Source organism: Condylura cristata, unplaced genomic scaffold (genome assembly GCF_000260355.1).
Source record: "Condylura cristata isolate star-nosed mole 26May11 unplaced genomic scaffold, ConCri1.0 scaffold00002, whole genome shotgun sequence".
Taxonomy (NCBI): domain Eukaryota; kingdom Metazoa; phylum Chordata; class Mammalia; order Eulipotyphla; family Talpidae; genus Condylura; species Condylura cristata.
In genome coordinates, this window is record NW_004567103.1 from 14,587,160 (window position 1) to 14,610,796 (window position 23,637).

General features: G+C 39.2%; 1 protein-coding gene across 2 annotated transcripts in view; it reads right to left on the reverse strand.

Annotated features, from left to right (window-relative positions):
• The window catches only part of XRCC5 (X-ray repair complementing defective repair in Chinese hamster cells 5 (double-strand-break rejoining)), a 70,434-nt gene that overhangs the window by 8,154 nt on the left and 38,643 nt on the right, over positions 1 to 23,637 (reverse strand). For both annotated transcript variants that reach the window (XM_004674806.2, XM_012728693.1), the window contains exons 15-19: positions 21,967 to 22,060; positions 20,523 to 20,592; positions 4,991 to 5,100; positions 3,285 to 3,381; positions 1,311 to 1,378 (exon numbers count right to left, since the gene is read on the reverse strand). In XM_004674806.2, the coding sequence (XP_004674863.2) occupies positions 1,311 to 1,378; positions 3,285 to 3,381; positions 4,991 to 5,100; positions 20,523 to 20,592; positions 21,967 to 22,060 (439 nt within the window). The remainder of the gene's footprint in view (positions 1 to 1,310; positions 1,379 to 3,284; positions 3,382 to 4,990; positions 5,101 to 20,522; positions 20,593 to 21,966; positions 22,061 to 23,637) is intronic.

Below are 23,637 nucleotides of genomic sequence, written 5' to 3' on the forward strand. Positions count from 1 at the left end.
GTCCTGAATGATACACCCCAGTTCAAAGGGGAACTATCATCACGCCATTGCGGGTGAAAATACACCCGCAGTCCCACGACAGTATTCAGCACTAAGTATGGCCACAGCAGAAGAGGGAAGGACACGATGGCCAGCTTCTAGCACAAAGACCGCTTCTTAGCTAGAGTATGCTGAACTCCCAGCCTCGTACACCCTGACGGGTGGACTGTGTCTGCTCTGCCGGGCGAAGTGCTTCATAAAAATTTTTGTATTTTCAAACTTTTCTGCTAAAATTCTTGTTTTGCTGAGAACTTCAGGCATTTTTAATTTGGCTTGAGTGTAGCTGTACGTATTTCTTGCTTTCTGTCATTCCCTTCACAGACCTCTGCTCGCAGCCTGGGACCACCATCCCCTTAGTGTCTGTACAGCTACTTTTTGAGTCTTCTTGCCTTTTCTCCTACTTTGTAACCAACTGCTTGAGTTCCCGGAAGGTGGAGGGTCGTGTTATCACTAATTTGGCTTGTCAGACTGTAGAGCAGAGGTGTGGTAACATGGCTGCCAGCTAGCCAGTAGACAGCACATACTGGCTTACTGGCTGTAATCGAAACTGAATGTTATGAACCATATACTTTTGTGCTATCCTGTTTAATTTCATTAATATCTCATTAGCAACCACAGGTATACTGAAGGATTTCTGAGCTACATAAATAGCGCATGTATTTAGTTCACAGCTGAATCAGATTTCTTACAAGTACACCAAGCAGGGAGGCCTTGGTCTACCTGTTTGCCAACATAAAGTTCACAGCTCCTGCACACAAAGGGTCTTTCCCTGTTGTAGGCAGAATACCAGGGCTTCCCCACCTTACTGTGCATTGCTATTGCAGTGACCTTGTTCAGGACACATCACCCAGACCACAGAATCTTTGGGGAGACTCTTGGTCATCAGTTGTTTTTTTATTTCTTTAAAAACAGCTCCTCAGGCGACAGTGTGTAGCCAGGGTGGGAATCACCAGGAGAAATGGGTCTCATAGTTTAATCAGGGGCTCATTCAAGCTTAATATACACCATGGAAGTCAGAGGCTGTATAGCTACTGAAGCTCAGATCATACAATGTTCTAGAAACATTATCATAGCTTGTGGAGAACTGAATCAGATTACAATTTCTCCCATGAGGATGCTACAGTTGAAGCAATTTGCCTGTCGGCTGAATAAAGAGTGGCTATACTAGTTTAGGTGCCTTAAAGCTTTACTTCCTCAAGGAAGAATGGACATCAGGAAAGCAGTGCCTACCACAATAATTCATCTAAAGACATCGAATTAACCCTCAGTACCTTTTTGGCTTCCTCAGCTGTGACAGAGCTTCCAGAGACTTCATCTTTGGTGATCAGAGTAACTCCATCTAAAAAGCAATTCACAGAGAAAAATCCAAATACAAGAGTTAATCCCAATCCCACCTTCCTCTCTGCCACACCTCCCCTATCTTTGTACTGGATATTTCTAAAACTATAAAAGTGTTCTTCACTGTAAGAAACAGAAAACTACAAAGTGAAATGGAACTCATATTGTTCCTTCCATCTTGTACTATCATTTCTCCTGTTTTGTTATGTAGAATAAAGGTCACCTCTCAAATGTTACCTGTTCCATGAACCTACCTTGAATAACTACAGACACAAATAATCTCTCCTTTAGAATTCTCAGATCACTGTATATGCCTTTGAAATAGTTTTCATCACATCTTACCTTGTATAACTATCTGTACATAGGTTATCTCTCCTAAAATTGTATTTTTCTCTAGTTAGGGATAGGTCTTACTCAACCTCAATGTAGAATATAGCATTACAGGATTTCCCCTCTATCCAGAAGTAAACTATTTCAATTTTCTATGATTTGGTAGGCTATTTTTTGAGCCTAGGAACTTATATGGAAAAAATACTTGAGCTGTCCTTCACTCAAAAATTAAGCTACCAGACCATACCACCATACCAAATAGGAGCATTCTGCTTTTGGATAGCCTATGAAACCTATAAATAAATGATACTTGAATGACTATATGCTTTGGTTCAAACTCATTAACTACTCAATACAGGGATCTGCTGGCATTTGACGCTGCTAGTATCCTGGCTATTGATGGAACGGCAGAGGATTAAGGTCAAGAGCAATGGCTCTTACAATGGCTGTGTCTATCATTTAGCGCAGCACATCAATTATGGTTCAGTGAGAGCAAATCAAGGATACAAAATCTACCCGTTAGTTTTCTCCTGCTCAAATGCCTTATGCATGACATCCTTTCAGAAAAGCATGTCCGTTTAACATCTACTTGTACCTAGAAACGGCATAGGTCAGGTGAATGCTCTCAATAGGTTATAAGCTCTCAGAAAATATGCATCTTGTGTATGTCCTATAAGTTTCTTTTCAGCAAACGATATGCTGGAGGCATTCGATAAATACCAAAACCAATCTTTTTCATCTACTGGGTCAGCAGTAGAGACACAAAAGTGATTTGAGTAAGCCCCATTCACCACCTATTCTAATTGCTTTTGCTCCCCAGTGTAGAAGTTAAAGGGCTGAAAAATTAACTGTCAGAGAAATGGCTGCCCTTGTGATGAGAAGCTGTGTAGACAGATATGCAACTCCTTTGTAGGGAATTTTCAGACAGGCTGAAACAAGTTTGGGGTTTTTAAGTGGAAAGTTTTATGCTTTGCAACATCACTGTTTTCACAATATGTATTTTTAATAGGTAACATCTCACATGGGTTCTAAAAGAAGATCAAGTTAAAAAAAAAAAAATGGGAAGAAGGGCATAAAGGAAAAAAATACCACAACTAAAATTGAAAGAATATACGATGTCTTCTAGGTTTAAGTTGCACTGGTTGCTATGAATAAGTGAGGAACTAACTGCTTTTGTGCGTGAAGACACCGCTTTGTTCACACACAAGCTCAAGGACTAAGGAAAGCCAGCAGGAGTGAGAGAGAGAGGGCATGGATCAACGTGGATCAAAGGGGTCTATGGATTTGAGAAAGAGGACAATGTTTTCCCACATCTGTTCTTTATTCAACAGTGGGGCACAGTCTTGGAACTGGAGCATGTTGCACAGAGTTTAGGACAGACAGACATAAATGCTTCTCATTTATCACTTTGTATGTGCTTATTAAACAAGAGTTTTAGCTCAATGAATCCTCCGTTCCAAATCCACGTCAGAAGTCACCAGATATCCATGTAACCACATAATATAACATATCTAGAATGTACAACTCTATTTGGAAAATAGTATGAAATTTGGAGAAAAAGACAAATGACACCTTACCCTGAATGATTATTTCCCAGAAATGATTTAATTGTTTCATTTCCACTTTTTCTCGCAGGGCTTTCAGGAAGTCGTTAAAGCGCCGCTCTTCTGAAAACTGGTGCCGTGTGGAGCAGAGGAGGTGGCAAGTCAGAGCAAGAACACAAACAGTCATCCCCAAAGCAAAGTGCTACATATTTTGAATCCACCATGATATTATTAAAAATACTAAAAATATCCTTCTTTGGTAAATGTGACACTTCCACTTTAAATTTCAGTTTTGTTTGCTGGGAACCAGAATCTTTCCTTGTGTGGAAAGGAGGCCCAGAACTTTCTAGTCATCACTGTTTATTTACAGCCCAGTATCTTCTTTTATAACTCTTAATAGACAAACTTAAACAAAAGCAGAAAGAGTAATATGGCGACTCCTCATGTATCCATCACCAGCTTCAATAATGATCAATTTGGCCAATCTGGTTTCATCTCACCCTGCCCTTCAACCATACACACTAACAAGTTTCAGTCACATTATTTTTATATATAAATATTTCAGTTCTCAAAATTAAAAATATATGCCTCTTAAAAATACTCACAAAATTTTGATTAGTAGAAAAGGTAAAAGAGATGTATTAGTCAACAGTATGGATTTGTCTCAACTACTTAGAAAGACTGTTTTATTAATTTGGCTATAATAGCTAGCATTCTACTATTTTTATAATGTTAAATATACTCAAAATGGTTACAAAAATGCAACAGTCAGTAGTCACATTTTCCAAATTATAAAACTTTTTTTCTCATTTTACAGTAAAAATGGTCTCTATATTAAGATAGACTGGCATGTTTCCAAAGTCCTTTGGTTCCCCCACCCCGCTCTCTCCTTCTCTGTCTCAAACAAACCCTGTGTACAGAGCAGTCGGCGACACCCCGCCCAGCCTCACAGCGTTTAAGAAGCCTCTGTATTTTCACTATCTTTCGAATTTAACTGAATCTTCACTTGACTCATTCTCAGACAAAATTTTGTTTTTATACCTAAATATATTATCTATAATTTTTTTAAATGTATGTAGAACATTTGGGTCATCTACTTTTGAATCTTTTAATCTATTCTGATTTTAACAATGTTCTCATTTTTTTAATCATTCATTGTAAGTTGAATCTCTAAACTATTCAGATATTTAACTTGTTCATTCATTCAGCAAATATTTAAAAGCACCCACATAAGAACTAACAGACTACAACTATACTTACTTGAAAGATATATTTTATAATTTAAATCTGGTAACTTTTTGCCTAGGGTGTGTGTGTGTGTGTGTGTGTGTGTGTGTGTATGTGTGTATGTATGTATGTGTGTGTGTGTGTGTGTGAGTACACACACACGCTATGTGTATACACACACACACACAAAGTCTAGAATAAAGCAATTTGTAAGATTTTTGGAAGTTTTTCCTAAAAATTTCCCATGATAAATATGTATCTATATGTATATATATGTATATATGTAACTCCCAGGTATGAAATGTCTCCCTTAGTCACCCTTCTTTATTCCCTCTTAGCGACGACAGTGAGTACAAAGTGAGCCCGTCATTCCTACTTCTTTTGGCATATATTGTTATTCATACTGAGAATGATTATTTCCACAGCCTGGGCTTACCTGCGGGACTCTCTGCCTTTCCCCTGTGACAGTGGTCAGTGGTTTAGGAAGCAGAGATGGGCAAGGACAGCTTTACCTGAATGGCTTCTTCACGGAAGACTTTGATACAGTCCATGCTCTTCATAAAATAAGGCGTCTCATTAGTATCCAAAAACTGCTCAATGCGACTTATTAGTTGGTGACTCACTAGAACATAAGACAATACATTTATTTTCCTTCATCTGAGTGATGCTCGTTAGAGTGCATGCTTTCCTGCCTGTGCATTTGTTAAGTGTCTATGGTAAGTTAAGAGCCTCATGGGTTAAGAAACTAAATAAAGTATTTTCTAACATACTATCTTGAACATATTGGAGAAAAATATTCTTGGTATGTACAAAAGCCCCTTAAGGGCTTGGGTATGAAGGGATGATGAGAGGTAAAATGTTAATACCAGAAATACTTGAGTTTGGACTCTATTTACTCATATTTGTCAAAACATCAAATTTCTCAAATGCTAAGAACTATAGTTTTAGGATCTGGGATTGCAAAAAAAAAAAATTGTTGCTTTAAAAAACTGTGGTTGCTTTTTTTTTTTATCCCTCGGAACTTAGGGACCAACTGTATTATTCAAAATTCTCTTTCTTGGTATTTTCATAAGAAGCAGATCCTCGAGGCCCTCCCCTAATTCCACTCATGATAAGTGTCAAACAGTGCCAGACACTGAAAAGTAGTAAGCTAGGGGCACTCCATCTTTTACCAATCCAGGGCAAACTAGAAAGGATCAGCCCACATCTTCACAATGTCCCTTTACAATGGGAAGCCACTACTGCTTGTCTTCTGCTATTAGCTGAAATTGAATCCTGTCTGCTGCTCAGGTCTACAGGTCATGATACTTAATAAACAATGACTGCCAGCAAGCAATGTCATAAATGCCACAGAAGGAGGAAGTGCATTCAGAATGTTAATACTTCCAAGGTGGGGTGCAACTTAAGGCTGCCTCCTAAACAAAGAATTCTTCAGTATGAAAAAAAATCAGAGGAAAATAGAAACAAAATTAGGAACTCTAAATTGCTGAGCAAATAAAAAAATGGCCGTGACAATTTGTGTAGAACAAATCCAGGAAGTATGAACACACCTGGCCTGAAGGCTCACTCTCCTTGTCCCTGAATCACTACCTGGCTGGCTGGCAGTTTATAAGGAATGGTCAAGGTTTTCACTGAGTCACGCTCACATAATCAAGCCTCACCTGAGCACTCTATGAGTCACATGTGCACACGATGCTGATGAAAACTATTTGAGCAGCCTCGAAGGGTCCAAGGTCCCTAAGTGAATTAGGGGCCAGAGCACTGCTCAACGCTTCTTGTAAGACATGAAATTTGGTGCCATGGACTTATTTTCTAAGGATCTTTCAGCATGTAGAGAGGATTAAAAACCTGGACAAAGTGTTTTCTGATATAATAATTTTGCAGTGAGAAAAATATTCCCAGTAACTATTTCACTTCTTCTACTAACCAGAAGATTATGAGCTCCATAATTAAAAAGTACTTAATAGGGCTCTCCCTGGTGGGACAATGGGTTAAAGCACTGCATTATGAAGCTTTCCAAAGCCACAGCAGCACGATCCCTGGCCAGGGAGTTGACACACATGGCGTGGCAGACTTCTCCTGACCCGCCTGCTGCTCCCCTCAGCAGCAAATTTCAGTAGATCTGCCTGTTCTGTTCTCCTCTCTGTCTCTGGTGAATCTTCTCATCCACCACACCTCTGGCCTGTACCCTAATTTTGTAAGCATAAATAAATCTTTTTTAAAAAGTACTTAACAAACTTGAGGGATTAAAGAAATGCCTGCCTGCAATTTCAGAAATATTTACTAATATACCCTATAGCTATGAATTAATACCCACTACAACTCAAAAGACAGAATGAATGTTCAGATGGTTTTTATTTGATATTCTCCATGTTACTTATAGCAGTCATTTCTCTGATCGCTTGGTATAAACTTCAGAATTATTATCTGAGCACAGGAAAGAACTTTTATAGGCCAATGACTTCAATGTCAGATACTCCAAGTTTCTGGTATCTTTTGAAATGAGAATGAGGAATCTTAGAAAGTATAATATAATGCTCTTCTTTATTCCATTTAGTGATTATTTTCATTAACTTATCCTATGTATATATATTTATTGCATAACTGCTATATATAAGACACATTCTGTGTTTTCTGGGAAATATAAGTAAGTTGAAGATCCTTGCTTTTGAGGAGTTAACATTTTATTAAGGGATATAATATACATCCACAAAAGTAATACTCAGAGGGAAATGTGAAGAGGGTTATGAATGGAATGGAAACTTATCAACTGACCTGAGTTTTTAATACTTGGTAATTATATAAAAACTTGATGAATTCACATGGCTTTTTAGAAAGTAATGAAAACAGGATTTAGCCATTAGATGGCCATGAACAAAGGAATGAAGAACAGATATGGGAAGGTACAGGGTGCTTTGAAGAAAGGCACATGGCCCAAAACACAGAATCTTCTTAAAGGGCAAGAAAAAGGAGGAGTAAGAATTAAACATAAAGAACTGGTTGGAGGAAAGGGAGTTCCATAAAGAAAAACAATGTATGTGAGGGTCTTCAAGAGCCAGAGCTTAGCTCCTTAGAAAGTGGGGGAAAAATGGGTTCAGGGGCAACTCTTTAAGGGACTGTAACATTTAGAGGTCAGACAGAGCGAAGTAGACTAAGAAGGATTGGGAAGGGTAACCGGAGAAAACCAGAGGGCATATGGGGCACTGACAGTAAGAGAAGAAATTATTTAAAGAGATTTATCTACTGTGTCCAAACTGTCACAGAAAGATTACAAAGAAAGGTGCATAATGAGTTCAGGGATTGAGAATTGGAATTTAGGGCCCTCCCTGGTGGTGCACTGCGAAGCTAGCCACAGCTGCTTCAGTGTGTGTTTGATCCCCGCCCTGGCAGCTGACCCATGGAGCAGCAGATCTCTCCTGTCTCACCTGCTGCTCCCCTCAGCAGTGTACTTAGTTAGTCTGCTTGTTACCACTGTGTCTCTGGTGAATCCTCTCACTGACCCTGCACCTCTGACCTGTACCCCAGTTTTGTATGCATAAAAAATAAATCTTAAAAAAAAAAAAAGAACTGAAATTTAGGGAATCCTCAACCTAGTAGCCAGCAACTAGAGATCACACAACTCCTTAACCCATTTGATCTTGATATGTGATAGAACAGACCCACAATTGCAATTTATGGAGAAAATATTTTTTAAAAGACTAAAATAATGCATATACAAAAGTCAACAATGATAATGGTAAGGAAGAAAAGGAAGTAGCAATCTTAGATCCAGTTTCTATTTAAGAAAGAAGTACCTGCATATTTGTGAGCCTCTTTGGATTTATTTATCTTGTTTACATGTTAATTGTTCTGTCCTTCTCTCCAGAGGGTTCAGACACATAGGTAGATAAACTTATCCAAACTTCCAATAAGTCCAATGAATATAAAGAACCAGGTTTTGCCCTTGCAAGAATAATCAATTACATGGCCTGTGCATGTGGCCATGATTGTGAATTCTGTCCTTCTACCTAGACTATCCCATTGCTCACTGGCCATAACGAACCACCTAACACCAGAGAGTAACATGGGATGTGGTACTTCATGTCTCACTGGTATTCTTTAAAAAAGTAAAATGCAGAAATGGCTCACAAAAATAACATTCTACTTTGGTTGAATTATGCTTTTGATTCCCCCTTCCTTTCTGTCTTGATAAAGGAAATGACTGCCATTAGGGTGCTTGTCTCTGCTTCGACATCAATTATATGGCTAAAGAATGACCTGTCAATCTTCATACTCAGTAAATCACAGCCCCAATTATATTTCACCAAAATGCTTTTCAGAATTAGTCAGAGGCTCAATAATACTCATTAGTAACTAATAGAAAAAATGGCCATTGGAAGGACCATTCATCTCAGGATAACAAGTCAGGCTGAGGTTGTCATTTATCTTGAGGAGTCTCCAAAATCAAAATAATTGCTCTGGATTTCAAAAATATCTGTTCTGGATTTTGAGGTTTAAAAATAAAGGACCTTATATACCAATCCAGCATGTTACCTTAAACCAGCTCAGATGATGATACATAAAATTAATCTCAGTACAATAACACTTTAGTATTACAACAAAAATGCTACCCAGATTCAGACATGTTGATGTACGAGAAAAGGGCAGCATTTTCTTGTATAGTCTGAAATGTATGTACTCCTTCTTAAGAGAAAACACTCAATACCATACAAAATCTTACAGAATGTATCACCTCCCTTCTTGTCAAACAGTAACAAAGGCCAGAACACCCAAGGCCCCATGTTCATCAGCCTCTGACTTACTTACTTACTACCTTGTTCTTTGCAAAGATGTTTCTAACAAAATGAAAGGAAGTCATTTACTGTGAGTCTCCCCCTCCATCTGCAGAGCCAAAAAGCCCTAGTAGATTCGCTCATCTGTTCCACATTATAGAGAACTGTAAGGCCATCTCCAATGATTTTACTGAATTCAGTTATCATTTACATTTCCCAATTTAATTCTTCTCTTTACCTCACTGTCTCTTGTGAATTTCACTTATTAAAGAGGTATGCAGTGGGGAATGGGATCAAAAACAGTGGGGGGAGGGAAATGCACTGGACTATGGTGATGGCACATGGATGATTTGGTGAAAGGAAGCCCAAGGGGATTGCAACTGAGATGGAAAAATGCACAAAATTATGTGAAAATAAACTATTATATAAAAATCAAATAAATAAATAAATAAGAGGTATGTACTTTGCAGATATTAGCAGTGAAATAACTTTCTATTGCTAAGACCAGATTTGCATGGCCAATGACATCTTTATAAAACAAAATAGAAAAGTGGCAATTAAAAAATCCAACACTTAAATATGTGGTCAGGTTGGTCCTTAGGAGAATAAAAAGTAGAAATATCTATTAGCAAATAACGTAAGCAAGTTGTCCAGTTTGCCACCAATTAAATTTACTTGTGAATTATAATCAGTTTTAAAAATAGAAATTTGTAAGAAACAATTGCCTGCTAAGAAAATGAGTCTGTTTTAATATAGGCAGCTAAAAACAGAAATGGATCACAAGCAGGTTTCCTCAGGTCTCTTACAGGATATAAATTAATGGGTCACTATACCTCAGTCAGGGTCTAGCCAGCAGAATGAGAATCACTCTGACTAGTTAACATGGGGCATTTAATGCAGATAATTGCCACACAGGTGGTGAGCTATGAAAGCCAAAGTGACCCAGAATTGAGGAGTAGTAAGAAGCCCTGTGCATCCCTTAGCAATGTGGGACACAGAGAAGTGTGGGGTGAAACAAGAACTCAGACATCTGCCGCATGGGAACCAAAGCCCTGGAGCACTGAAGCTGCTGTTCAACACAGAAAGGGAGCAAGAAATCAAATCCTGTCTTCTCCTTCTCACCTTCCTTTCTCCTGTCTCTCATCAGGGTTTCCCACTGAGGGAAGCAAGCAGACCCAGAAGCCAGGAAGTGCTTTAAGGGTCACCTGGAACTGTGTGCTCTTATAAACTCTCACTGGATGCTCGATGACACAGTGGGTATTTCCAGGACATAGCAATTACAAAGAAATTTCTCCCATTTTAATAATAAGGGAAGCTATACAATGTATAGGGTTTTTTCTTTTCCTTCTTTCTAGTGAGGTAGGATACAATGAAATCCAACTTTATAGTTATTGAAAAGGTTCATAAACTTATTTAAAGCTTCTTCTAGTTGTCCTACAAAAATAGAATTATATAAAAAATAGGATTTCACTTCTTCAAACATCCGTAGAGCTACAGACACTTCTCTGTCCTTCAGGACAAGAACAGTAAAACAACTGCACGGACCCGACAAACCAGCAAGAGCACTGGAAGAGACTGAACCCTTGCGTAGTTGTATTCACGACCTTTCAGAAGTCAACTGAAACTTCTGAAACTTTAAAAAAGAAGGTATCCTGGCCCTCCCTGGTGGCGCAGTGGGTTAAACCACAGCACTGAGAATCTAAAGCCACTTCCGCATGAGTTCGATTCCCGCCTGCCCCAGAGGTGACCACATGGCGTGGCAGACCTCTCCTGACCCGCCCGCTGCTCCTCTCAGCAGTGTACTTCGTTGATCTGCCTGTTCTGTTCCCCACTCTGTCTCTGGTGAAGCCTCTCACTGCCCCTGAGCCTCTGGCCTGTACCTCAGTTCTGTATGCACAAATAAATAAATCTTTAAAAAAAAAAAAAAATTTAAAAAAAAATTAAAAAAAAAAAAAAGAAGAAGAAGGTATCCTAAATATTTCCCCTCTGTGATGTGTTGAGTTACCTTTGAAATACCCTTTCTGTTTGCACTTCCAAAAGAGTTGGGACCCAAGACCCCAAGGAGAATAGTATGCCCTGGTGTTCGGGCCTCACTCTAGTATTCCTGCTTTTAGTTTCATGGTCTTTAATGAAATATTATTACTAGGAAAAAGAAATCACCGATGGAAACAAAAGAAATGGAGAACTAGAAAAAAATAAGCTTTATGAACCTGAAAATGGCCTTCGAATGTTACCTTGTTTTCCAGCAGCTTGACTGTGAAGACACAGCTCTGCCATGCTCTTTCGCCCCTTTCCTGTCCTCCTCCCTCCCAGAAACTGTTCTGTTAGACTTCTTGCCCCCAAGTTCTTCACCTAGCACACAGAAGTCACCTGCCTCCCTTTTAAGATCAGGAGAAAGCCCATAGATGTGACACAGAAGATACAGGCAGAATATAACGTATGACCAGCAGCACGGGAAACTGAACTGAGGTATACAAAATGCTGGCCACTCTGGCATACAGCTACTGCCCTGGTGGGTTTATTATTATTATTATTATTATTATTATTATTTTTCTTACCAATAACTAAAAAACTCAATTAAAGCCTTACCATTTAAGCTCCACAAGTTCAGTCACAGCCCATTTTTTCATGCTTAACGATTTTCTCATTAAATGCAGTAATTTCTTACAAATTGCACTAATAAAAGTAAATCCTGCTGGGTATTTTCCCCTCTTCTTAAATGCTGCCTTTTCATTGATGTGTTAAATTAAAACCCCAGGCACAAAGAGCAGAGAAAATGCAAAGTCTTTATTGTCAGAATCTATTCCTGCAGACTATGAGACCTCTCTCACTTTTATTTTTGTTTTTATTTGAGCTGTGAACCCTACTTTGTAGCCACAGAAAGAATGCTATTGAAGATCTCTTGGTCTTAGCTGTCTCAAGAAAAAAGGGGATAGTAAGAGCTAATGAGAAATGGGAAAATGACATCCAGTTCGCCCACTGATTGTTAAGCTCACGATGTAACAGAACATGACCATAGTCTTCTTCATGCAAGATGACTATTCTTATCTTAAATAATTTGGGTGTGAGACCATACCTGCTTCCAAGTCATCTGGAAAATTCTAAGTTTCTGGACAATGGGTGGGTTGGATGACATTCTATGATCTTTTAATTTTTTATTAAAAATATTCAATTTAACAAATCATGATCCAAGTGAAGGTGTTCCACAGAGCCTGAATGTTATCAACTAATATTTACAGGGCTTACGGCAGTTAACTAAAGACCAAAGAATACTCACTCTTTAGTGTAACTAATTTCCCCAATTCCCTAAAGGGCTGCACTTAAAGAACAAAATTGGGATATTATGCTAACATACAAAACTAAGAGGAGAGCTTCTCATCAAATGAGGAAGTGATTTATTTGGTGTAACTATTTGCCATATGTGTGGAAGTATGTTGGAGGTGGAGGTAGGAAGGGAGAGTGGACAGGGAAAGAGGGTTCCATCATTTCCTAAAGAATTCTTTAGAATTCTAAAACTTGATAAAGGTGATACAGAAGAACTGAGAATCTTACCATCTAGACTTGATCTCATTCCAGATAGGCAACAGAAGGAAGACAGAATACAGTGGTTTGTACTGTAGCAATTTTATAATATAGTCTAGCTGGGTACTCGAGTAGATGTCATCAAACTAATGAAAAAAATAAGCAGAAGGAGCCAAGTAGTCATAGTAACAATGCAGTCAGAGGAAATGCTCTGAAGAACAGGAGACCAATCTGGCAATGAGCTCCAATTAAAAGTTGGTAATTGAATGGAACTGCAATTCATATATGAGCTGAAGAGATACAGTGATGAGTCAGTTTCCTCAGCAAAGAGAGAAGCAGGTGGCCACTGGCTGAATGTGCTTTTGTAGACTATGGGCGATGGGGAGCAGCTTAAAATGTTTTACGATGCCTCAAGAATTTGAGTCATTCTTAAATAGAAATACCAGTTATCAGAAATTTTAAATAATTGTATTGTGGTATGTGGTAAATCTTTCTAAAAATGGACCAATAATGATGCCCTGTGTCTATACCTGTCAGGTCCCTCATTTTTCTCTGTCTTTTTCTGATTTTATGACTTGATCCAAAGAACCTGATAATAAACTTTGTTAAATAAAAAATTCAATTTATTATTATTCCTAGCACTGCTTTGTTGAAGTCAACTATGGAAACAAACAAGATTTCTATTAGCAAATAGTGCTCAGATAACATCAAAACAAATGGAGGTTATTTGTCCCATTGATGGTAGACCAGAAGCATAAATCATACTACAGTAAAACTGTTAGTGGACATTGGCATCTCAGTATATACTGGCTCTTAAATCACAAGCATCTCTATAGAGTAGGATTTTGGGCATGACAGAAAATGGACATTCTTTGTTAGAGGGCTATCACAAGCAATACACAGAGGGAGAATAGCCAATGTTACAAGGTTGGCAGCAGAAATATGGTTTGATAGGAGGACAGGGTTCACAGACAGGACCTGTAGGAGGATGGGTCATGAATGGCAGGGAGGGACCAGACTGTGGAAAGCCTAGAATGAGGACTGATTTCAAGGATGTAGGGAGTGATTAAGAAAGACTGATCCATGATCAAATTTCTGCTATAAGAATCTAAATCTGTACAAATATATGAGTTGGGCTGAACAAGAACTTTCAGTATAGTTAGTACTGAGCATGCTGGAATTGTCCAATGATGAAAGAGGGAACACATGATTAAGATAGTGGCAATTCAGGAAGGAAAGGAAGAGACCGATCCGATTAGCAAATGACTAGACATTAGAAGAGAATTAGAAATAGGTATCAAGCAGTAGAAATGTTCATCAGCAGTAAACTCAAGAGGCAAAAACCCTATACTGGAGAAAGGTCAATTAGTATTCACAACACTAGGACACTCTACTGCTTAGGTTGTTGTCTCACTTGGCCTCTACAGCCTTTTCTGTTGCTTACAATGACATCGCCCATGAATCTGTATCAACCCCCTATATGCTACTTTCTGTCCTATCAACTATTTCATCTGTGCATCTAAGTCACCCCTTCCACTCACACCCTAGATCCCACACTGCTCTGACTTAATCATTCCCTTTCATGCCATTACAGGCCATCACTATGGTGACTTCTAGATTTTATATGGACAACCTAAACCTCTGTCCTGAAGTCCTGTATAAGCAACTCAGTATGTCTTTGCCTTCTCAGCAAATGCCAATTCCTTCAGTTGCTCAAGACAAAAAAAAAAAAATCTTGGAAGTCATCCTTAACTTGTTTCTTTTTTTCTCACATCTTATTTTCAAGCCATCAGCAAACCCCATCAATTCTACTTGAAAAATGTATCAGGAATTTGAGCTCAACAACCTCCTTCACTTGGGTTACACTAGCCTTCTAATGCACCTGCCTATTTCCACAGCTATAGGAATGTTTTTTAAAAGATAAGCCAATAATAGATCAGCTTCTGTTTAAAACTATACGAAATTTTCCCATTTCCCGCAGAAGAAAAGCAAAAAGGTCTAGGAGACCCTACATGGAAAGTGCTTCAGCTACTTTTCTGGTCTCATCTACTACTTTTCTCTAGTCACACAGTAACCTTATGCTCTCACAAGTTCTTGAAATCTAGCCGTCTTCTCTCACAGTGGGTGACTTTGTCCTTTACTAATGAACACTAACTCCTCCCAGGAAGCAGAAGATTCCCAAACACGAATATCATGTTGTACCACATGTACCTAAGTTCATTTTTCTTAAAAAGTAGCCTGGGTGTACTCTGCCATCATGGCTTCATCTCAACCTGGTGACTTCCACAGGCTCAGACACCAGCACAGTGGCGGTTAGGCTTTTGTTAGGAGGGTGGGGTGGGGCATAATTCAGTCCACGGCAGGGTCTTGAATCATAACTACTAAAGATTTTTTTCAATAGTCCATAAGAAACCTCAAAGTAAAAAAGTAAGTTTTTCTCCTAGATACAAAGACATCTATGCTGATAATATTCTCAAGTTTTGCTGAAACTGAGTCCTATTTCCCAGTCAAGCTCCCTTTCCACTCCTGGACAAAGAAATAAGCACATTATTTAAAAGTTTTATGTAGATGTGGATGGGTATGTGACAGGACTCACTGTATCAAATTACACTTGCCACTTGTTTTGTATCAGCATATTTTTTGCCTTGGGCTTGCAATTTGAAAGGGGAGGACCAAAACACTTTTATTACTACATTTATGTGGGGTTCCAAGCTGTTTTGAGACTCGCCTTAACGCATTTCAGCTGATTAGTGACTATTTTAACAAAAGCCTACCATCCTTTCCTAAACATCTTAATTGGTTAAGAGCTTCTGTTGCTTGCCACGAGCAGTCACTTTAAGTCATTGATTAAAGTAGTTTGCACATCAGCACAATCTGAAATCAGTTTCCTTTTTCAACCAGCTAGGCTTAAGAAGCAATCTTGGAGGCAGTCCCAGTCAAGGAGAATCAAGTACAATGCTCCACATGACAAAGACTCACCAGGCAAGGAAGAGCCCAGGATTTATAGGAGACTGAAAGAACCAAAGAGCCATGTGTAAGTACTTCCATCACTCTGCCTCACAAATCATTCTCATTAGCATGGACTGCAAGCACGCTGGCTGACATGCCCCATGGACCCTTTCTCCAAAGCACCCCCATTGGGCCTGCCTTTCCATCAGAGGCTGCTGAAGCCCGGCTTTGCTTGTTGCTGGCATGGGTCATCAGTGCAAGTGTTAAATACAGGCTTGAATAAACAAACCCTGGACTCTTCTAGCTGTTCTGGTGCAGGGAAAGTGTTCTTATGAAGTCCACATTTTAAGCCAGAGGGAAAAATATCTTTTCCATTTTTAAAGGAAAAATACTCACAGGCTTAAGGTGAGCAATGTTACCACCTAGCACAAGAAAACAAAACCCTCTAAGAAACAGGAATACTGGTGTATATTACACTCAGACTTCCCTAGAGCTCTCGGGAAGAAACCTTAGTGCTCACTGGGAATGTAACAGCAGCAAACAGGCTTTTATTTTTATGGTACCAGTTGTCTCTCTTTTTGGATAGCCAGCTACATTTTACAAGAGCCATACCCTGCAATTAGAGATATTCTGATCCACAGATTGACAGGAACTTGAAAAGATTTTTAGAAGCTAAGTAAGAACAAATTAGAAGTCTTTTTGAGAGGGCTGCTGAAAACTAAAAACACTTTTAAAGTGGTTATATGTGTACGATGGTCTTTGGATTCTGTCATGTCTTTCTAATTTTTTTCTTTTTATCTTCATCTCAATGACTTCATTCTAATTACTTGTTTGGTGAGTTTAATAATATTAAAAATGTAAACTTCGGCCCTCCCAGGTGGCGCAGCGGGTTAAAGCACAGCACTGAGAAGCTAAAGCCGCTTCTGCATGAGTTCGATTCCCGCCTGCCCTGGAGGTGACCACAGGGCGCAGCAGACCTCTCCTGACCCGCCCGCTGCTCCCCTCAGCAGTGTACTTTGTCGATCTGCCTGTTCTGCTCCCCACTCTGTCTCTGGTGAATCCTCTCACCCTCCGCATCTCTGGCCTGTACCCCAGTTCTGTACAAATAAATAAATAAATATTTAAAAAAAAAATGTAAACTTCAGGGTAATGCCTTGCCATCTAATGAAATGTAGGCAAGCAATGACGACGTTAAAGCCACAAGAGGCCCTCTGTGAAGTATGCAACAGTGTTGTCCACACATTTGCAATAATCTACAAAAAATCATCTTAGCTACTCTGGGCTTCAATCCACCCACACAAAGATAAGCAAGATTTTTTTGGTTGCTAACAGATGTCACCATGTCAAATGATAACACTTCCTTTAAGCAGGTGTCCTTTAAAACTCCAAATAAGTTGATTTTTGTTTTCAAGTGAACTTATCAATAATAAATGAAGCAGTAAATAAGCCTGGATCATCAGATTCTGGTATTTAACACTAAACAAGGCACAAAAAGATTCACTGAAGAACAAGTGAGTTATATAATAAAAAACATATAAAGTATAGAAGTCTAGACTAAACCATTAGGAGCCATAATCTATAATCACGAGTTTCTCTCTTGTGATCAAATGTATCACTGATATTTTGGAAAAGTAATAAGAAGGTATGTCAAAGTCTCAAAAACAAAGTAAAACTTCTATGGAGCTAAGGAGGATATAATTTTAGCTAGTACATATTTAGCATCATTCTTTAAGATATTTAAGCTATCTGACAGAACTTATTTTTCTTCAATTTACTACCTCTGTACAAAACAATAGATAAAGGCCATATTTTTATCTGGAAAGAACTAAGATAGGTTACGTTCATACCAAACATTACATACAAATCAGGGTCTATTAAGAAAACACACATAAATACACATAAAATTCCTCCTAGACTTCAGCTCTTGAGAATTCACAGCTTAGGGCTTGACTCCTGGCAGAAGGTTATCTCATCTATGTAGGTAAACTGCTGTGCAAATGAGACAGTACTTTCCTTTTAAAAGCAGAACTGAAAAGAGAATCTACTGGACTTCAATGAAAATTACTAATTATACCACATTCTACGTATTGCTGAAGTTCCTGTGGGAAAGTGAATTCTAAGAAATTCCCTTTAGGTTGAAAGGATGCTGTCTGATGAATATGAGTAAGGTAAGTTGGAGAATAAAGGCAAAAAAAAAAAAACGTGATGATGAGATGTAATCTCACAAGAAAAAGAGATACAAGTGAAATAAATGCCTTAGTCACCATATTAAAGTGCTCCTCATCTCATTAAAAAGGTGTGTGCACATGATTTCTCACTGTACATAACTCTGATGCAAACAGCCATTCCAAGTAAGAGTCCATACCACTGGACATCAGACATTAGGATAATTTCAAAGGTTTTTTGGTTTTGTTTTGTTTTGTTTTGAAACAAGCATGCTTATGTGAATTCCATTAAGTGGAATGCAACACTGCTACCCTGTCTCTGTGAGAAATTGGTGGTGGGAAGCCCAATGGGACTACAACTAAGATGGAAAAAAAAAAATGCACAAAATGAAGAATGATGTCAAAAACAAACAAACAAAAACAACAAAGTAGTATGCAAAAAAAAAAAAAAAAGAAGAAGAGCCTATAATGTATAATCTAAGTGGCAAAAACAGGGTCTGTGGATGAGAATCTATTCAAATCACAAAACATTACATCCCATCCTGTTAACTGTTCCGCAGAGTCATCTTCTCTGGCTTTATGGTCCTCAGAGAACCTGGTTTTGACACCCCAGTGACAAGCTATTTTACATACTCTCTCGTACTCTGCGAGAACTAAGTTTAGCCCTACCTCAATCACATTAAGTCTTATTTAGAGCATTATCTTCCCAAATCTGTTGTCTACTTTGGGCCATTTTGGCATACTTCCTAAGTAAAAGCAAGGAAAGCACAAGGAATCTGAAAATCTTGGGGGTACCTTCCTGGAAGCTCTGAATAGCTGGCAGAGTTCACTGCCTCCATTCCAGGAGTTACGATGAACTCAGGGTCTTCCAACAACTCATATAACAGATATCACAGATAATAGTACTGAGGTGTTTATGAATATTGTGTGTGTGTGGGAAGGGGAAGGATACAACCCTACTATCACAATTAATAATTATTAAATATATAGCCATGGCCAAGAAATTTTCTATTGTAAAAATAGTGAGAGTGATGGAGTGTGTAGGAAGGGAGGGAAAAAGGGAACAGAAAAATAAAGCTACCAGACAGACAATCAAAGACAGCTTTCAGAAGCATCAGCAGCCAGATAGAACACATTTCATGAGGTTCACAGAGTTAGTTATCTCCTTTATGCCAATAAGCTCAGGTCAGGGAAGCTCCCTCATACTGAAAACCAGAAGATAATAAATGTGTCACTGCCTATGACATATTGCTGATGTCAAGGGTTAGAATCACAATACTCCGAGGACGACTAAACTGCTATTGAGATAGACAGAACAAAATCATACCCATATTTTAGTTTCTAACAATGGATGAAAGGATGGGTTCTACCTGAGGATAAGGCAGACTACCAATTAACTATCACTGATCACACTTTTGGCAAATTTTAAAAGTAAATGTACTGGAGAAAATATAAGGGCTCGCTCCCCACTACCCTAAGCAGAGATCTGTGGGAGAGCTAAGATCACAGCAAGACCTTGCTGCTGCCCCTAGAATTGATCTTTCTGAAATGAACTATATCCTCACATGTTTCTTATCAGATATAACCTAGAATTCTATTTAGCTTTGGGTTAAAACAGCTTCCAGAAATGAACATTAAGTCTGGGACAGATGTTTATTCACCTGATTATCTTCAAATTCTTTTTCATTTACCCTTTAAAGAGAGACAGCTGACAGCTGTAATCCTACAGGACTCTGCAGACAACAACGTTTGTGGCATTAATGCTACCCAGAGTGAGGGCTCCATGAGCTGCCTCTGATGCATGTTTATGTTAATGCAGGTACAGGCCTTTCCCAACTTCTTGGCCTTTAGAGAAAATAATGATGTCTAGAGGTCTGGAAACCCCACAACTGTTCAGTTAGTCATCTGCAGTGTGTAGCACGGGTCTGGAGGAGCTTACGACTCAGTGTGAGGATCCCAGCCAGAAGTCTACAGCTGCTGTGCTGTTGCCCAAAGGTAGCCATAACCTGCTGAGCCTCGGACAGAGCCGTTTACCAGGCCATGTCCCATTGACAGGAAGAGCAAAGGACACACCCAGAAGAAAAAACAGCACCTTCATCATTGTCATCTGAATTATTTCATGTTTTAGGACAAAGAGGCTGAGAATTTGCTCACATTTTAGGAAACGTAATGGCTGCCCCTATGCCATGGAACTGGGGATTAGAAGTAATCCCCTGTGACAATAACAAGGGCAAGTGACGCCTTAATGGCATGTAGGTTATGACAGGTACCGTAAAGGGGCTCAAACTCTTAGGCCTGAGAACAAGAGTGATTTGTCTCTGAAACAGAAAGATATATGGCACATGTTTTATTCCAAACTCACAAGCCCCAAAGAATTTCAATGAATGGTACCCATACCTCCAGGGTTCTGACCCACAAGTTTCCTAACAGGGAGGCCTGTACATGAGTTCTTCCTAGGCCTGGGCAGACCTGTCCTGAGTCTCCACTCATGTGCTCTGACGTTGCCTCAGTGAGCTCACTAATAAGGGATGATTGCAGAGATACGCCAGGAGAGAAAATCCCAGAGCATGACAAAACAGCTCCACTTAGAATCTATCTAGACTGTGTAATAGCAGGGCCAACAACATTTCACTCACCTTCCTCAAAGCTGGTATTCTTCTGCCTCACTAGCACACGGAAGTTCTCAGCAGGGTTCACACTTCCAACCTAGAAAGAACCCACAGACAATAAACCTGCAGATGACTTCTATTTGTGACAGCACCCCAGGCAGTACAAGATGGCTTAATGTAGTGTATGCTTATAAAGAAAAAATAAAGGGAAGGCCCTTTCATTTTCATTTCCAAGGTTCTGTTAAAAGCTAGCAGACTTCTGCAGCCAAACAGCTGCTGCTATCCTTTCACTTGCTTGTCTTCACATAAGCTGACTTCCTTTCAGAGGGGTCAGGAGTATCACAACCCAAGTCACCAACTGGCCCCGGTTGAATGACTCACGGAGCACACGCTTTGTGGAGCATTCTGATACCCACTGATGGGGGAGGTGAAGGAGGGGGTTCAGCGTGTGGCCATTTCACAGTGTATTTGCCCCACTAAGAAGACATGAGAATTAACAGGCTGATTCGCTGAACCGCTCTTTTTGGGGAAACTGCTGCGGACTCTTGGCATTAAAGTTTCGTAGAATATACAAAAAACATGCCCAAGTTGAACACGCCGAGTAAGTGGAGAACATGTATGAAGATTTACTGGGGAGCTAGGTGGGAGAGTTCCAAAAATAAAAACCCCACCACACTTGAGGTGCTTTATGATCTTCAATGTCCTGGACCCAGACTTAAGAGGGTCTAAGGGTCACCTGGCTAATAGGCAATAAAATCAGGAGTTTCTATTGTGACTGATGAGCTCTGGTACCAAATGTACTAAAGTTTCCACTTTGTTCTGTACAGCAGTGAGAAAAGCTTTCAGAATCAATCAGGCCATGATTTTTTCCCCTTTACAATAAAACATTGAAATAACCTCTAAATTACTTTTTATACATTCAGTTTTTCTGAGAACCTTTCTCTTTAAAGAGTATGGCTCAGTGTTGACTATTACCTTATTTTGCTAGTACAGGACAATTTTTAGAATCTCTTCAAAGTAAAAGTCACATAAATTAAGGCTGTATGTTCACATTCCCAAACTTTCCCATTAAGTACTAATTATCTCAAGTATCAAAAGACACTCGATTTGAAGAAATCCTAAGCTGAAAAGAAAAGAGAAGGGAAAGACACTCTTAAATTTTAGAGACCCGGAAACTGACACTCATATTATCACGCCGCACTTATCCTATTATTCTGACCAGCAGAAAACCACGAAATGAGGCCCCAAAAAATACCTCTGCAAAGTGCTCCACATACTACATAACATTTGGGGCGCTATGTGATGTTTATCATACAGACAATCCCGTGTGACTCACTGACAATGACTACCTAAAGGAAGAAGTATGGGACAGTACAGAGACAGGGCCAGAAAGGGACATGTCAAAGGACAGACAAACCACGCAGTCTCCCCCACCCCCGAAAAGGGAAGCACCCCAGAAAGCTCTGCTTACGCTGGTGACGTGGCCTTCAGCCAGGTTGGAGACACTAAAGTTCGCTTCCCCTTCCTCAGTCTTGAATTTTTTAGAGATGGGTCCTTCTCCCTGGCTGGAAAAGAAAGACGTTAGCTTTTCCTTTTTGAACAAAACAAAAAATACAAAACCCAAAACTGCTGATGTGAAAAGTATAAATTTATTTTTCAAGAGGCAAAAATAAACTTCAGAACTGTCTTTCTTAACAGGCAGCCACCCCACCCCCCACCCCACCCCGCCAGTCTCAGGGCCCCCAACAGGCTGGCTGGAGTGGTCCTGGCCTGGAATCACAGCAGAGGAGAAATAATAATTAGCAGTCACATCACAAAGCTCTCTCAAAAGATGAACTGCAAGCACAGGTAATGGAAACTTAACATTTCAGAAGAAACCCATTTACCCTTCAGAAATTATTTGCTAATTTCTGTCTCAGAATTGATAGCTATTAGCTTTCCATATACATGGAAGCCTTTTTGTCTAATAAGCCATCTTCTCCATCATGTATATGAGTTTTATAAGCTGCTACTTAATGGCTGTCAAAACTTACTAGACAACCTTTAATTAAATATGCAAGAGCTTGCTCTTTCAGAAGTCTTCAACTATTAAAAAAAAAAAAATCTTCCAAGAGAAAACTTTTAATTTGTACTCTTATAAACCCAACTCTGTTTGGGACAATATGCTAACAGAGTCCAACAGCATCTTGGTGCTAAGGGAGACAGGACTCCAAGAGAGTGTGTCAAACACCTTCCCTCAGGTAACAGATGACTTTAACAGCCTGCCTTAAAGTCAAGAGGAGGTCAACTGCAATCGAGAGAAAATCAAATCCAAAAGATCTGTCCAGAATCTCCCTCAAGCTACTAAACATAAAGCTATGAAGATTCTTCTCCCAAATAATCTGTCAAAAGCAGCTGTCAAGAAATGACTGAATGAGGAGAGAAATTAGTAACTAAGATCCAGTATTTTTAAATGTGACATGTTTTTGTTAAAAGCAACCTTCAAGCAATGAGGCTTGAAATATAAAGCAAAGAAAAACATGCCATATTCTGGCTCATTCACTAGCACTTAATAACGAATCTCCTCATACAGCTGAAGTAATCACGAGACCCTAAGAACATGAATTAAAAGTTTTGTTACTAGGTTATCTTTCTCACTTATCACTTGCCTTCTTCCCCTTAAGAAATGAAAAAAAAAAAAAAAAAAAAGATAAGTAGAAGGCAGAAGAATGGAGACCAGGAAATATTAATGGGGTGAGTTATCCAGGATGCTTTCCTTTGAGTACAATGAAAAAATAAATCATTTTCTGTTTGTCTTAACGGCAAAACAGGAAAAATGCACAAACCCAAGTAAGTCAGAATGCCATCAGAATTGGGACCTTTGGTGGCACAAGGGGTTAAAGTGTAGTATTATGACGCTATCCACAATCACTGCAGCTCAAGCTCAGCTCAAGCACAGCAGACCTCTCCTGTCTCACCCACTGCTCCCCTCAGCAGTGGATTTTGGTTAATCTACCTGTTCTGCTCCTCACTCTGTCTCTGATGAATCCTTTCACGCCCACATCGCTGGCCTGTACCCCACTTCTTGTATGCATAAATAAATCATTTTTTTAAAAAAAAGAATTTGAGACCATCATTTCAGTTAACCTTTGCCAGTTATTCC